Source organism: Hordeum vulgare, chromosome 3H (assembly GCF_904849725.1).
Source record: "Hordeum vulgare subsp. vulgare chromosome 3H, MorexV3_pseudomolecules_assembly, whole genome shotgun sequence".
NCBI lineage: Eukaryota > Viridiplantae > Streptophyta > Magnoliopsida > Poales > Poaceae > Hordeum > Hordeum vulgare.
In genome coordinates, this window is record NC_058520.1 from 554,633,435 (window position 1) to 554,650,841 (window position 17,407).

The 17,407-nt window shown below is 43.9% G+C and overlaps 1 protein-coding gene and 1 non-coding gene across 2 annotated transcripts; one reads left to right on the top strand and one right to left on the bottom strand.

Moving 5' to 3' along the window:
• Nucleotides 1-508: 508 nt before the first annotated feature.
• LOC123445900 lies at nucleotides 509-665 on the bottom strand. Its single transcript, XR_006631253.1, has one exon. It is a non-coding gene; the product is annotated as a U4 spliceosomal RNA (small nuclear RNA).
• A 1,501-nt stretch (nucleotides 666-2,166) lies between these two features.
• LOC123440568 lies at nucleotides 2,167-4,741 on the top strand. The gene is made up of 2 exons (XM_045117132.1): nucleotides 2,167-3,086; nucleotides 4,189-4,741. The coding sequence occupies exons 1-2, from the start codon at nucleotides 2,244-2,246 to the stop codon at nucleotides 4,519-4,521; spliced, it is 1,176 nt and encodes a 391-aa protein (XP_044973067.1). The 5' UTR covers nucleotides 2,167-2,243; the 3' UTR covers nucleotides 4,522-4,741.
• Nucleotides 4,742-17,407: the final 12,666 nt, after the last annotated feature.

The following is a 17,407-nucleotide window of genomic DNA, read 5'->3' on the forward strand; positions in this document are numbered from 1 at the left end:
GGAGTATTGTTTATATCATATGAAAATAAACTTCGTGATGAATCTAATGGTATTGAATTTGTGTTCTCGATGCTGATAATTTTTTCTATAAAATTGATCAAATTTTACACGATCCAATTTACAAAAAAACTCTAATACGCACTATATTTTGATACAAGGGAGTATATAACCTTATAAATCAGGATCATGCCATCTACCCATCAAGGTAACCAAGAGTAACACTTAGTAGCATGAGGAGCGGTGCCTTTTCTTTACAGGGACTTTTTGCTCTAGGAACTGAAAAAAGTCCCTTTTAGTCCCATATGAAAGAAACAGGAGGGACTAAAATAAAATATTTGAAACTAAAGAAAGAAGTCTCTATGAAAGGATCTATGGTTTTTTTGCAGTCATTTAATGACATCTAGTCCCTGAAAAGAAACGAGTAGGGACTAGGGACTATAAAAAAGTCCTAAGTCTTTTTAAAAAACAGGGCCTCAAAAGGACCATATGAATGTTTTAACTACCATTAGGTTTTCGCAGCAAGAAATATTTCAATAGAGAACCCTCCCAAAAATTCACATAGACCCATGAGGACCAAAGATGGGGTTTGGAAAAAGTTTTCAATCAGCAATTGACGCGCCTTGGTATAACCTCACCAGCTGCGTCATTGCCCCAAGCGAAAGGCGATTGTACCCTAGCCGGGAGATGTTCATCTTATAGCCGGGTGATCCTCATACTAATCCTGCACAACCGGTGTGGTACAATTAGCTGATCATGTACAAGAGTAACAGCCCGAGTTAATTAAAGCAAGAAGGCCCATTGGGCCACTAGGTACCAGGTCCTCCCTTCGGTTTGAGTCCCTCCACGATGATTAAGGAGGAACGGCGGTCCAACAATACTGGTGTCTCTCGGCCCATCGCACCATGCTTATTTTTTCTGTATACAGTACATATTTTCTGTATTCTGAGTGTGCAATTTAGGCTACAATGAGAGCAGAACCGCGAAATAATCTCGATAAGACACGACGAAGGAAATAAGATTAGATGCTCTCCAACCTAACACGCCAGCTGACACCAAAAAAGGTTAAGTAAAGAGTGTCACGTAGTTGTCGAGACAAGCTTGTTTTCTGGGGAAGGTCTCTCTTATGTTTATCGCTCAAACTTTTGTCCCTGCATTTTAAATTAGAGGCCAGTGGCAGCATCTCAGCTCTGACGACAAAGCAACCATCTTGTTTAGGTGCCAACAAGGCATGCACGAACAATAATAATAATAATCAAATAGTAGCAGATACAGCATGGTACAATATTCTAAAGAGGTGTACTACACCTGTGGGTTGACAACAATCATATGCACTACACATTTCCATGATCCAAGAACCAGACCAGAGAAAAGCGTGACGGCGCACTCTATTGGGCAGTGATTGAATCGGATCGACAAAGTAGGGTGTCGTGCAGGAACTGTACGGAGCCTAGAGGGCTAATGTGTCCGACGAACTCGACGTGGTCAGACTCGATCAAAAGAAATCCGTAGATTTTTTTCAACTTCAACGTCTCGTGCACAGAAGATGGTCGAATGGGTGATGGGTGCAGTGACAGTGACTCGAGGCGTCTTCGGTTTGGCCGATGGGTGCAGTGACAATGATCGATGGCTCAGCTTCGGCTTCGCGTTGTGCATATATCCTCTTAATGTACGTATTTTTGTGACAGAAGGCTCTGTTGTTTCTAGAAGCCTACAGCTACACGTTTGGGCTCTCGCCAGCTGAGGCCAACGATTGCTTTCTGCAGCCATTATGACTTTCTTATCGAGGCCATCGCGCACGTACTTCCAGTGATGCTGGGGGCCGCACGTGTTATTTTTCTTCCCAAAAAAATCATGTTTGTTTTGGCAAGTCAACAAGCGCTGAAATCAAATCAAATCAAATCTCATTCGAATATCCTGTGAGATCTCCCATAAATATTCATTATGGCCTTCATTTGCAACGAGAAAAAAACCCTAAACGACTCCGCTCGGTGTTGTTTGCAGGGAGTGGCTCTGCAGGCCTTTGCACCGGCTTGCATACCAGCTTTACCGGCCCAGTCCTCCTCAATTGGCCCACCACACGCTCAGCGACGGGGCCCATGCGAGGACCCGCGGCGGCTATAAAATTCGCCCGCTCGCACACGCTCACAGCACCTGCCCGCCCAACAATCTGCACCGGTCTCCCACCCACACCCATCCCTGTCCGCCGCTCCGGCCGTCTCCACTCCACCACCACTCCACCCTCCATGGCCGCCTCCCCCTCCACCCCCTCCCCCGGCGCCGCCTTCGCCGTCGGGTCCTTCCCAGGAGGTATCTCCGAGGAAAGCGTGTTCCCCAGACCTCCTCCGCCAACGCCTAAAGGCCACATGCCGCTTCCCTCCACCGCCGACGCCACCCTCACCGCTTTGTTCGACCGCATGGTCCTCTCCCCGCCGGTTCCAATCCTACGCTTAGGCACTCCCTCTCGCCTCAAAATCCGTTCGCCGGTGACTCCGTTGGTCTCGCTCGACTCCCCTGACTTGGCCTCCCTTCGCGCCGCCGGCGACGTGGGCTACTTCCACCTCGTCGGCCATGGCATCCCTTCCCAGCTTCCATCCTCTGCCCTCGCTGAGCTGTCTCGCGTCGACGCGTCTGCGCTGCGCGCGTCCATCCTTCGCACGCTCGGGTTCTCCGTGGAGGACGAGGAAGTGGACGCCGACGATGAACCCGTTATGGTGTTCGACGTCGACGGGCAGGGGATGGACGCGCTCCCGGCGGCGCTGGAGTACGCGCGGCTGATGAGAGAGGTGGGTATGCAGGTGGTGGGGCTTTTTTCTGGGTCTGGTGAGGTGGGTTTCGGGGAGAAGCCGTTCCCGGAGGGGGGGAGGAAGGCGAGGTGCCTGGTGTGGGTCTCCAAGGTTGGCTCAGGCGAGTCGGCGATGCCTCCGGCCGCCGGCGACGCAAAGGCGTATCCGTACGTCGTGGGACTCCATTGCCAGTGGGAGCAGGAGGCCGGTGCATCGACCTGGGTGATGGACGACAGCGGCGAGTGGAGGGCCGTTGGCAAGAGCGATGGTGCACTCCTGGTCACCATCGGCGACATTGCTCAGGTATAGCTGCAACACCCATCTCTATTGATTGAGGGTTTTTTTTCCTGGGAAGTGTTTTTGTCTGATCATCCATGATAGCATTAGATTATACAGTAGATGTGTAGTGTGTACACAGTCGTGCAGACGTTCATTCGATCTGCAATATTTATTTATTTATTTTGCGAATAAGCAATATTTAGCAAAGGATAAACACAAGTGCAGTGCACAACTATTTCGTTCCGAAGGGTATGTTTGAATTGAGCGCCATTTAGCCCTACCAAAAGGGATGAACAAAATTTTGACAAGCATATAGCTTGTTTGGATTGTAATTCTAGAACCTGCCAGAATATTGGAAAAATAGCTTGTCTCCATTTGGTTTGCAGCCAAATGGCCTAAATACATGCATATTCGCGCGCAACTTGGTCGTCGATTTTTTCGCTAACGGTTTATTTGCCATCGTTTTTTCCCGCGTGTTGGTCAAAATTACGTGGAGCGCCATGCAGGCGTCGGCTGGCGAGCGAAAGTTGGTGTGCGGACTTTACAATTTGCATTTTGCCATAATAGTATATATGCATATATTTCATTTTACAATGCACATGCCAGCCATTTTATTGTTATTAATGTGATTAAATACTAATAAAACTTACAATATCAATATTTATTGACTTGCCAAAAAAACATTATTTAATTTGGTAAGACAATATAAGAGGTGGGTTAGTTGAGTCGGTTCTCAAGAAAAAACCAGTAAAAAAAATCAACAAAACAGAAACCAAAGGATGTGGGGTGTAAAGGGAGGGAGAATGAAATTCCATGTTTTTTGAATAGGAGGGATAGAAGAGAAGAGATTGTTCTACTGCCATCAAATTCAAAGTAGTCTTAGCATCACTACTCAACTTGAACCGAGTCAGCTAATTAGGCCGCGTGTCTGCATCACTGCATGATTGGTCGCCACTGGGTTGAAAACCACATAAATAAAAAGAGACAAAGTCCCAAATATCTCGTCTTTTGAAAACACAAAGTGATCGTCATATTTTTTTTGCTGCAAAAGTACCTTTTTATCAGTCTTTGCGCAGTAGCAGTGACACTCATTTTGATGCCGTGCTTCTTTTGTGATGCGTTCTAGGTGTGGAGCAATGGCAAGCTGAAGAAAGTGAGAGGGGTGGCTCGCCCCACTCCTGCTCCCACCGGCAACGGGGAGGCCGGGGAGCCAGCCCGTCTGTCCATCACCGTGCTGATCACACTGCCCCTGGACAGCGTCGTCTCGCCGCTGCTGCCGCTCTCTGCCGGTGAAGACGGCGGTCACCAGCTGGAGGAGGAGGAGAAGGGGGTGGTCTCTGAAGATGGTGAAGAGGATGGATGCAGCTTTCGCTCGTTTTCCCTGGAGAGCTACGCGTGGGGGCTGTACCATGATCGGCTTCAGTTCAAGGATCCGCTTGCCCGGTACCGGATTGATTAAGCTCGTTCGTGGTTGCTCCCTAGCGTTGGATTTTTGTTAGACATGCATGTTCGATTCGTTATAGCTGGACCACATATGGCATGTGGTTTTTCTTTAGTGACTTTGTTTGCTGGTGCATGCTGGCGTCGGCTTATATCTCTAGAACTTGAGTTGGTCAGAACGACTTTGGGCAAACCGTTTATTATATTATCATTATCAAATCAAATATAGTTACTTTTTATTGTTTGTTTTTTATCAAATATAAGTATGGAGCAAGTGAGAAGATTGTTTTCCTTGTATCTGCTGGCATATCAACTATATGTTTGTAGATGGAATTGGATGAAATGGGAGTGTCTAATTTTATGTTATTTTTCACACTAAAAAGGTAGGAGAGGCTGATGTCCTACATTAAAACATATAGGAGAGTTAGATAAGCCTTAGAAGCAGAACAGAAAGCTACAAGGAGTTGACAGTAGATGAAATGTAAAGATCAAGCCCTTGAAAGACTACATGAAAAAAGCAGAAGCAAATATGCCTTAGTTTTTTTCCTACCAAGCAAGCAACAAGGCTCTAATACCCTTAAAGTTGAAATTATTGCACTCCAATCTCAAAGAATAAACGTCGAGAGAAGTGACCTTGGTTTGCTCAATTACAGAAATCCGCAAGGTATTCGGAGACCATTGGATATTAAATTTAGACCAAAAATTGTTGATGGATGCAATAAAAGATTAAATGCTCAACGATCTCTTATGAAGCAATGTAATTAATAGCATACCTATTATAATATAAAAAGATCCACAAAAGCGGATCCAACTAATCTCATTCATCAATCCTTGTCAATCAACGGCCTAGATCGCTCCAATATTGAGCATGCAACATGCTTAGCACAAAGTTAATAACATACCTAATAAAATGTTAGAATTAATCACCTAGTTGATATTGCACGAACTGGCCAAGCTAGGGTAGATCTCCCGGCTATGTGGTTGGAATAGCCTCTTGGATTCCTTCTGCCTCATTGATAATGCAAGCATTATTTACGACTTAATAAAGCTAGCCACAATTTTTTTGGGCAAACTATATCCCTCAAAGAGGGCTCAACTTTGCTTATTTAGCATCGCAAACAGTGTACATAGAGGAGCATTCCCAAAGGAAAAATACAAACTTCAAAGGCTTTCCCGAAATTACATCTTGATGCTTTGTTGCAAAGATAGGAGCAGCTAGAGAAGGACCTACTCAAGAAGGGCTTTTTGGAAAGAGAGTGAGCAAGGTGATTTTGGGTCCTGGAAATGCATGAAACCTTGAAAGAGTTGGGGCCAGAAGTAAAGTTGAAGAAATCCACAATTATGGGCCAAATCTTCCAATGTCATGGGTTGTTAAGTGAATTCCTTGCTTCCACAACATCAGCCAAGGTCCTGCAATCTATAAACAAAAGAAAGAGAATTCTAATCCAAAGCCTTTGTAAATGCTTTTTTGAGGAATACTCCAAAGGTCTACTTCATTCCCTGCCATAGAAGGATTAAACGCCACATCAGCATATGTTGAGACACCTGTGGGTTGTGAAGACATATTTGTGCTTGGTGATATTCTCGAAGAAGTCAAGGGAAACTGTGCATTGCATCTACATGATTACTAGTAGTTGATTTATGATTCACCAATGGACGAAACTTCTACCGTAGGTAGAATGCTCCAGCATGTGAGAAAAATTAGATAAAGCCGTTTATGTTATGAAATATATGTATTGAGCGAGTGAGAAGATTGAATTATTTTTATGTTTTTTGCCAAATCAACTATGTCTGTAGATGGAATTGGAGGTATTTCATGTAAAAATGGGAATGTCTAGTTTTATTTTATTTTTGACATTGAAAATAGTAGGAAAGGCTCCTACTACCATATTAACACATATAAAAGAGATACGATATGTATATAGGGAGAAACCCTAGGTGCAGAATAGAAAGCTCCACCTCAGAAGTTTCATTCTGGTTTGAGTTCATATGCACGTGCTATGAACAGTAAAATATAAAAGAAGATTAAAAAAATTATTTTTGGCAACAAACGTTGCTTGGTTTTCTGAGCGCGTGTTTCTTTTTTATGAAATGACATTCATGGATGTGTGGGGAAAATATACAAAATTGGCGCTTCATTTTATTTGAAAATAGTCCTTTTGGAGCATCGATTTTGTGGTTTTTGCCATATCCCATCATGAATTTGTGTACGCATGTGAGACACTCATAAGTATTCACAACAACAACAAAGCCTTTAGTCCCAAAAAATTGGGGTAGGCTAGTGGTAAAACCCATCAGATCTCACGACAAACTCATGATTCTAGCACATGGATAGCAAAGCTTCCACAAACCCCTCTCTATGGCTAGTTCTTTGGTGATACTCCAGTCCTTCAGATTGCTCTTTACGGACTCCTCCCATGCCAGGTTCAGTCTACACCGACCTCTTTTGACATTATCAACACACTTTAGCCGCCCGCTATGCACCGAAGATTCTGGATGCATGCGCTGAATATGCCAAAGCCATCTCAAACGATGTTGGACAAGCTTCTCTTCAATTGGTGCTACCATAATTCTATCTTGTATATCATTATTTCGTACTCGGTTTCTCCTTGTGTGGCCACACATTCATCTCAACACGCGCATCTCTGTCACATATAACTGCTGCACATGTTACCTTTTAGTCGGCCAACACTCAGCGTCATACAAATTGCGAGTCGAACCGCCATCCTGTAGAACTTGCCTTTTAGCTTTTGTGACACTCTCTTGTCAGAGATAATGCAAGAAGCTTGGTGTCACTTCATCCATCCGGCTTTGATTCGATGGACACTCGTAAATATTTATCACACAAAAATATTTTTGTTTTTGTTTTCTCTATTTGTTTATAGTTAATTATTCATCCGGGGCATGCATACCCTGGAGCAAAAACTCCATGGCCGTTATGCCTCCTTTGCTTGGATTATAGCCCTTCCTTATGAATTTACTATCCAATAAATCTAAGCTTAAACACTAAAAGAAATATGTTAATTTGTGACCCTTCATATTGATCGTTGAAAGGTCGTTGTTTTTCATTTGTGACATTTTTGTGACCAAAATCAGTTGGTCAAAAGTTGGTCGTCTTTAATGAAACTTAACGACTTTTTTTGTGAAATGGTCGTAGAAAGTTACGACCAAAATAAAAGGTCATGGAATTTACAACCAATTGTTTTGGTCACTGGCAGCCTATCCAGACCACGTCACATCTAAAGTGGCAAGCTGATGTGGTAAAATTGCGACAAATTGAATTGGTCGTTGATAAGAATCAACCTGGTCTAGTTCGGTATCTATATGGGCCAAGCCCATTTTCATATTTTTTTTCCTACCAATTTTGGTCAACTACACGGGCCAACCCTACAACTTGACCTTTTATTTTCTAGGCCATGGCCATTTTGTACCAACAATTTTAATTTTCTTTTTTTATAAAATGGGTCCACTAGTCAAACAGGTCCCACTTGTCAAGTTTTGGTAAGTGGGTCCCAACTATTAGGCTTAGATTCTTCATATTTCAATTTGATAGTAAGAAAATAACCAGTATTTAAACCGCGGAGCGGAAAACACACATGGTACTTCAAATAACAATAGCCAGATTCAATACAAGCTCTACAAATGACACGTAATACAAGTTGTAACATATACGGTACTTTACAAACTTTACAAGTGTAATAACTAGATACCAGCTCTACAAGTATGGTAATCACAGTTACAAGCTCTACAAGTATTTTTCTTCTTCAGCATGGAGCTCCTTCGATAGCAATCAAATGCCGAACTTACTCGATGGCCATAGTGAGGATTAACAGAACCATAACATACCTTCCACGATCACCGTGTTACATGAATCAGCTGAGAAGAATTAAAAAAACTGGAGTCAATATATTATGAACATTCCATTAAAAAAAGGAGTAAAGGAGTACAGGACAATATGGAAGGAGTTACAATGTTAATGCTACTTTTTAAAATAAGTGCATGGCCACTAACATATTCACATAGTAAGAATGATATAACTTGTTCAACATCAACTAGTCGTCTTAAATCAACATGGCAACATATAATGATGGAAGCAAAAAAAAACATTACTTACGACTGTTGTTAACAGACTCAAATACATGTACCACACCACACCCACCTATCCAAATTGGTAAACACTTCACATGGTGATTTTTGTTAGCTAGTTTGTAAACTAAAACTTTCATAAAAAATTCATGCATCTCTAAGGCGTGATGTATTGATGTTTGAAGTGCCAAGAAGCCATGTGGCCTAATTTTCCATGCCACTAGAGTCTACAACAGTGACACTACTTGATGTTTTTTGCATTTGTTGCTGCATTTCATTTCATTTTTTTTACTGAAATGTGGATTAGAAACAATGCAGAGTTGCCTCTGTTTAGATGCAAGTTAAGTTTTAGAAACGTATCATTTTCCTATGTATGTGTTCACTGGTTCAGACTTAATAACACGACAAAAAAACTAGATGGGAGCCAAGACGTGAGAACTAGGCACTCATACTTCTGCACTTTATTCTAGGCTCCTTCATACGGCAAATGAAAGCACACACATATGACCTCCACCTAGTCGAGTTGAACGATAGCAGCCAAAATAGTATGTGGGGTATAAATTGCATGTCTAACATAAAAACAACTATAGGTAACAACGACAGGAATGTAAAAATGTGATAAGAAACATGTAGATTTCAGAACATGATGATCACAAAAAGCAGGGACACCTAAGAAGTTATCTTCAATGTTCTCTAGAGTGATGCCATGAGGCTGGAACACATCATGAGGGTTTTTCATCACCCGGGCGATCTCCTTCATCCTGCCAACAACATCGATTGTGTTCGCCTGCATCGCCTCCATAAACCATTCCCTGTCCTCCTCACCACAAACTAAAAATAAGGGGAAGTGTTAGCAACACTAGTACTAACTGCCCACTAAGCAATGTGCTCCAATCATTCTGAACCCTGGTAAAATCAAACAGCTACAACTAAGTTCATAAACCTTCGGTACCTACAATTGAACAATGCCTTGAATTCTAGAATCAAACAAACAAATTAATGGCTCATTGACGGCTACTAGAGCTTCATTTAGTTAATCATGGTGCTACATCAGTACGAATGAGCCACATCAAGCAAAACAGTATAGAACAAACATTCAAATAGGAACCTGAACAGGGACTGAGCAACTAAATGACAACTCTGATGTGCACTATATCAAACCACCAAGTGACAATTGTGATGTGTACTGAATGTGCAACAAAAGAATAAATGCTCAATGGTCTAGAGAATTGTAATTAGTTGCATACACAATATAGAAGTACATGAATTCTACGCGAACGTGCGCGTGGTAGGGCTCACCCGTCCCATGATGTCACATTGGGGCGTCAAACCGCTTCTCCTCTATCATACGAGAACAAGAGCGTGTATATGCATGAGTGTGAGTCATCATAAGCATAGATACACTAGAACATTTTCATGAGTGCAACCTAGTTAGGACAACTCTACTCGCTCCCACCCTCACCTTCTTCTTTCCCAAGAAAACTAACCCAATCCCAACTACAATAATACAACCCTGTCAATGCTGAGTAGGACCACAACATAGATCCATGCTTCGTAGTTGTAGATGCCACCCAAAATAGCACGCAAATCTAAAAACTTCAAGAATCGAAAACTCAACAACAAAAAAAGTAGGTGTTGGTGTTATCCATGACATGTTACTAAACTGTTATGGCCTAATATAAAATCCCGATGGCAACACCAACGGTGCATCTACAAACTAGTTACCATGTCCACAAACTAAACGTATCCATGTAATATACAATACAAATATCCACAAAAAGATTTAAAATATATATAAACTTGCTTACCAACACAAAAGCGTCATACACCAAAAAAAATACAAGTGTCATATATGCAAAACCAAAGGTTGCCATGTTTTTCACTTACTAAACCTACCATATATGTGTATATATATATATGTGTGTGTGTGTGTGTGCAAAAAACAATTTAGGCACAGAAAAAATTGCGAGGACCCACTATCTAAAACTGCCAAGTCTATCCATCACATGTCAAACAGAGTGATAGGTGTCAAAATGATGAAAAGAAATTATAGATCGCAAATGAACGTGAGCTGTTGTACTAAATCCCCCGCTAGACATCGGAGACCTAGTGGTAGGGCCATGATCCACATGGGATGTTGCCATGGTCCACTAATTAAAACTGCATGGAAGATTTTCAAGGACATATCAAATACAAAGGAATACACACAAAACAATGCGTACATATATGTGTCTGCTAGTTTTTGTAGCATGTATTCTTACCATTTTGACAAGTTAACACGGCTAGAAGGTTATTATTGATCAATGTATCTACCCAGACAAAAAGAAAGAGTGAGTTAAAAAAATCTGTGGAATCTTGAAATCAACCCATGAAATAGTTACCACCAGCAAGAAACATGCGATATTGTCCATGATAGCTTAAGTTGTTGCCACAGTTTTCATGACAAAGGTGAAGATTTTTTGGCTTTGTTTGCACTGCCCATCCCCCTCCCTGCACAATAATAAATAAGTTTAAAAAGTATAAGTAGTTAACTTTTGTTGCCACAACCCCCTCCCCCCCCCCCCCCCCCCCCGCGCGCGCACACACACACTCCTTACAAGGAAACCATTATGTTTTCATGTACGTTGCCACCAAACTAGAGATCAAGTTTCTATGGTGTCATTGTTGGAAGGTGTAAGTCGCTCATTGTAAGGGAAAAATCCAAGGAGAAGGTACCTTGCCAACCATTCACTAGCATATGCCATATTTAAGATAAAAGGTTGTTAGATTTTCAGTTACTACTCAATGCTTTATTAAATTTGACACTCTATTCACTAGTTCATGGTTACTTAGTGTTCAACAGATAAAGTTATCAAGGCACCTGACACTACCTACTAGAGGCGCTTGCATGGTAATCGCTGCCCTATGTAGGAAACTGACCAAGGCCCATGCACACTAACTAGTTCATGGTTATTTGGCACTCAACAGAAAGAGTTGAAAACATATTTTGTAGACAAGTTGCCACCAAGCATCCACATAATCTACCATTAAAAAAAGCACATGTTACTACCCCCTACAACAAGCAAAAATAAGTGTGAGCAACATAAAACTATCACCTAAAGACTTTGTGTTAGAGAACTAGCACATGACACCCAACTCACACACACGACTTGACTTATTGAACATGGAAATGCATAGTTTATATAGATGACGACAATAATTAGTTTTTTCGAACATTTATTTATTATCGCAATCCGACAAAACCAAATTTAAGCACCATGCAAAAGTGCACAAAAGTTTCCATGGTCTAAAAAGGAACTGCCACATGTCCAAGATTGCATATGTGTATAGCTAGCATAGAAAAAAATTGCTATGATCTAGAGATAAAGCTGCCACATATCCACAAATTTATATAGCAATACACATAAAAAATTTCATGGTCTACATAATGAAACCAACATATGTCCATTAGCAAAAAAAGACACATGTCCTAGAATTACGTAAAAGTATAGATACCACGAAAAAGTTACCATTATCTAGATAACAAAACTATCACATAGCCAGGGATTTCATATATGGAGCAAACACACAAATAACTGCCATGAACCTAGAAAGTAGAATTGTCGCATATCCAAGAATTCGTATATGTAGCAAAGGCACAAAAGTTGTCATGATCTAGATAATAAAATTACAACATAGATAGGAGTTTCGTATGTTTTTTTTTTATTGACAACCCACTTTATTCAACTCATAATGTTTTGGGGAATACATAAGTTGTCAGGAGGACAATCAAGCTAAAGATGACGCCCTAATCCTAGGGTTGTTGCCATCCTCGCTATTTTATGTGCCTCGCTATTACTATCACGACGTTCAAAAACAAAATTACAGCTATTGAAACTAGACTTTCTCTTCTGGATATCATTGAGGATCATGCAATACTCTCCCCGTTGATCTTGGATTTTTAGATCATTTACGACTCTCAGACAGACAGATGCAATGCGGACTTTGGGAATCATCAAATCTTCCGCTAGAGCTACCGCTTCTCTGCATGCATGGGCCTCGACAACTGCTGGATCTATCACCCCCTTTAGGACTATCGCTGACGCCCCAATGAACTGTCCCTGCTCATAACGACAAATTACCCCCACCGCACCAATATTAGCTGACTTGGCCACAGCTCCGTCCACATTCAGCTTCGCCTCACTGCTGGATGGTGGGATCCACCTGGGAGCTGGCGTATTCTCGGTCCTCCTGGGCGTGCACTTCTTCATCTCTGGTAAGCCTCATAGCTCATTCAGGTAACGCTCGATAAACAAGTGGGTCGATAGCGGGCTTTGGAATTCTTTCTCATGTATCGCCTTCCGTCGAGCCCACCAGATCGCCCACAGTGTGGTAAGGACGGCGATGAACCGATCAGTGGTTAGTGTGTTGCACAGCCCATGTAGCTAGAGCTTCGGATCCGTCGTTTCATCCCCATACACTGGAAGCAGAGAATCATCGTCGTCGTCGCGCAAGGACCAGACACTTCGCGCCATGTTGCAATCCAGCAGGGCATGTCTCCAACTATCCACCGCCCCCTGACAGATCGGGCATGATATGTCCAATGTCATTTGGCGTCTCCCCCTCTCCTGCCCTGTTGGTAGAGAAGCACGGGCTAGTCGCCAGGCGAATAGGCGAAGCTTGGCCGGAACCTTAGTCCCCCACAGTTTCTTCCAGTTACTTTCCTCCTGATCAATGCGTGATGGTTCTGCTGCTCCATTAAGCCATCGCTCACATCGTAGTTTCGTTGCCATTACCGTTCTGTAGCACGATCGCACCGAAAACTGGCCCGATTTCTCATAATGCCAGGCATAGAAATCTGCTTGTGAAGTGTGGCTGAGAGGAATTTTGCGCACTATGTCGGCATCCATAGGGAGCATGTGTACTGACAGGGCATGATCATCCCAGCATCGGTCCACATGTGATATCAGTTCTGAGACTTTCTCCGGAGGATTTGCAGAGATCACACCGAGCGGGCGCAAAAAAAAGTCTCGGGGCAGCCAATTTTCATTCCATATGTGTGTATCTTCGCCACTCCCGATCCGCTTGATTAACCCTGTCCTCAGAATATCTCTACCCTCACACAGTGCCCGCCAGACTTGCGATGGACGTGATCCCAGTTGGGAAGACATGATATCGGAGGAGGGGAAGTAGACAACCTTCAGGATCCTGGCGCTCATCGTGTTAGGTTCAGCGAGCACCCTCCAAACCTGCTTGGCGAGCAAAGCCAGATTGAAAAGCTCCATATCGCGGAATACCAATCCCCCTTTATACTTCGGCATGCACATGGTTTCCCACGACACCCACGCCGTTTTCCTCTCCCCTGCCTTGCAACCCCACCAGAATTTCTGAATCATGGTCGTGATATGTTGACATAAGCCTCGTGGTAATTTGAAAAGCGCCATTGAGTAAGTTTTTATCGCCTGCACCACTGATTTGATGAGTACTTCCTTACCGCTGTCAGCCAAGCACTTCTCCATCCACCCTTGGATATTATTCCAAACCATGTCCTTTAAGTATGAGAATACTCCATTCTTTGCTTGCCCCACCTCCGATGGTAAACCCAAATATCGCTCACATATAGTCTCCTTCTGGATTTGAAGTATACCTTTGAGCACTTCTTGTTGCACTTTCGGACATCCCTTCCCAAAGTAAATAGAGGATTTCTCATTGTTTATGCGCTGCCCTGACGCTTGGCAGTACATTGTCAGTATTTCCTTCAGTTTGTGGGCATTCTCTGGGGTATTCTTACAGAAAAGCAAACAGTCATCCGCAAATAAGAGGTGGTTTACCTTGGGCGCCAAAGTAGCAATTTGAATACCTTCAAAAACCCATGCAGTGCTGGCATGATGGAGCATATAAGAGAGACCCTCTGCCGCTAGTAGAAACAGATAGGGGGAGATCGGATCCCCTTGTCTAATACCTCTAGATGGCTTGAACTCCTCGGTTTGCATTCCATTGAAAAGTAAGGAGAACGATACCGAGGTTACCCCTCTCATAACCTAACGCACAAACACTTCACAGAAACCCGGTTTCTTCAAAATGGCCTCTAGATAGACCCATTCAACGCGATCGTAGGCTTTCATCATATCAAGCTTGACTGCACAATGCCCATTCTTTTTACTCCTATTATTCTTCGTGAAATGGAGGCATTCATACGCTGTAATAACATTATCAGTGATCAAGCGGCCCGACACAAACGCCGATTGTTCTTCAGAGATGATTTCCGGGAGAATCTGCTTCAGGCAGTTAGCAAGTACTTTGGATGCAATTTAAAAAATCACATTGCACAAGCTAATAGGCCGAAACTGGGATAGTAACGTGGGGTTTAATACCTTTGGGATAATAACAATGAACGTCCTATTAATCTCCTCATGGGACTCTTCTCCTTTCAACACTCGAATCACAATCTTGGTCACTTCGTCACCACACAAATACCAATATTTCTGGATGAAATGCGCCGGGAAACCATCCGGCCCCGGAGCTTTGGTTAGGTACATTTGAAACAAGGCACTTTTCACCTCTTCCTCCTTAATATCCTTCGCTAACATCTCATTCATGGATGTTGTAACCTTACAAGGTACTTGGGATAACACTTCCTCCATACCGATCACCCCCTCAGAAGCATATAAATTCTCATAGAACTGGACTGTCATATGTTGCAATTCCCCCCGGGTCATCACATGTGGATCCATCAGGTCGCATCAGGCTCACCACTGTATTCTTCTTTCTCCTACTCGAAGCCTTCTTATGAAAAAACTTCGTATTCTGATCCCCTTCGAGTAGCCACTGAATCCGTGCACGCTGGCGCCACATGACCTCTTCTCGGAATCGCAGCTCGATGATTCTGTCCTCAATTTTAGCTTCCTCTCGAGATGCTGCAACTCGATGTGGATCCTCCCGCAACGCACCTAGCCTAGCCCGCAGTTTCCTGAGCTCTGTGCGTACAACACCAAAGGTGTTGGATCCCCACCCGGTCAGAGTTGCTGCCAACCGCTGTAGCTTATCACCTATTTCCTTCGCTGATGTAGTTGTAGCTGCCATCCATGCTTCCTGGACTGTTGCTTGGAACCTCTCATGCCGCTCCCACATTATTTCATATCAAAATGCCTCCCCCTTTCCGATTCTCTGGTTATGTGCCTCCATACTGTTGAGAAGGAGAATAGGGGAGTGGTCTGATTTGACTGCATGAAGGTGCCGTAACGAGGCCATTGGGAACAATGAGCTCCACTCCACCGAAGCCAGGGCTCTATCTAGTCGAACTCTGCACGTAGCCCCATTCCGCACTTCCCGTTCGGAGGTCGAGTCGAGCCCGGAATACCCCAAGTCCCCTAGCTGGCAAACATCCACCACCTCGCGAAAGGCATTGATCTGCCCCATATCGCGTTCATTTGGACCCAGCTGCTCTTCCCTCTAACCACCTCATTAAAATCCCCGATGCATAACCACGGGAGATCACTATCAGCCTTCAGAAAACGCATCATCTCCCACGTTTTATACCGCATGCTCCTGTTTGCGTCCCCATACCAACAAGTTAATCGCCATGGTTCTCTTCCTTCCTCATAAACCTCCATGTCAATGTGATACTTGGAGAAGTTTTGTAACTGTAGTATCAGAGGTTTCCTCCAATACATACATAGCCCTCCACTTCTACCCGAGCTGCCCACTCCATATGCACTTTCGTAGCCCAAAGTTCTTGCCAATCCCTCCATGCGGTTCTTTGATATTTGTGTCTCCACAACACAAAGGACAGCCAGCGCACTCTCCCGCGCAAGATCGCGGAGTTCATGAACTGTCGCAGGGTCGCCCAGCACGCGGCAGTTCCATCATAGGATCGACATTAGGCCCGGCGGTCCTCCTCGAGGAAGGCCGTCGTTATTGCCAAAATCTGAACTCCTTTCCCTGATGCCTCCACATTGCTGTACTTAACAGGCGAGGATGTTTTCTTAGCCTTCTTTAACTCTCGAGGAGATATATACGCAGGTGGCGGAGGTGGTATAGGTTTATCAGCTGTGTGAGCTTCGATCGCCGCCCCGGTTCCTGATTTCTGTTCCTTCTCCCGGCCTAGACTTAGAGTGCTGCTAGTTGATGTTCGCGCCCCTGTGTTTCGTGCATGCTGACAGTTTGACAAAAATAAACTCAGACTACGCCGAGCTACTGGATCATTGTCCGAGTCTTCCCCCTCCGGTCTGGCTTCTTTTAGCAGGCTAGTAACATCCTCTTCCTCCCCCTGTCCCTCGTCCAGTCCCGCCTCCTGGGAAGATCTCTTGCGAATAGGTGATGTGTGGCCTGTATTAGCACCTCGCCCCCTTCCGCGTGTTCTTCCCCTTCCCCCAGGTCGGCCCCCTCTTCCTGCATGGTCCTCTTCTCTCCTCCCCGACGCCATCTCCTTTCTTTGTGCCAGCATCCAGCTTCCCCATTGTTTCTGCTTCGTCTCCCACACACCGTCGCCACACTCCTCATGGTTGTGTCCCATAAGTCCACAAACCTGACAGAAGTATGGTGTTTTCTCATACTTAACAGGGAACATGCGTCGGCCCTCCCCCGAGACTAACAATGCCGTAACCCTAGTGAGAGGCTTGCTCACGAGTATACGTGCACGTACTCGTACGTAATCTCCTGCATAGAACAATCTTGGAGAGAGTTGGATTTCCTTGACCCTGCCTATGCGCCTGGCAAGCTGATCCACAATGTCAGTACTCCGATACATATTGGGAATCCCATGAATCTGAGCCCGGACATGAATACCATCAAGCACCACCGCAGCAGGGTTCGTCTTCCCATCATAATCCTCAACTATA

Excerpts from the sequence above, each read along its gene's own strand:
- LOC123440568 (XM_045117132.1), top strand. The coding sequence starts at position 2,244 with ATGGCCGCCTCCCCCTCCACCCCCTCCCCCGGCGCCGCCTTCGCCGTC. Across the intron at positions 3,087-4,188 it reads CCATCGGCGACATTGCTCAG|GTGTGGAGCAATGGCAAGCT; the intron begins GTATAGCTGCAA and ends GATGCGTTCTAG.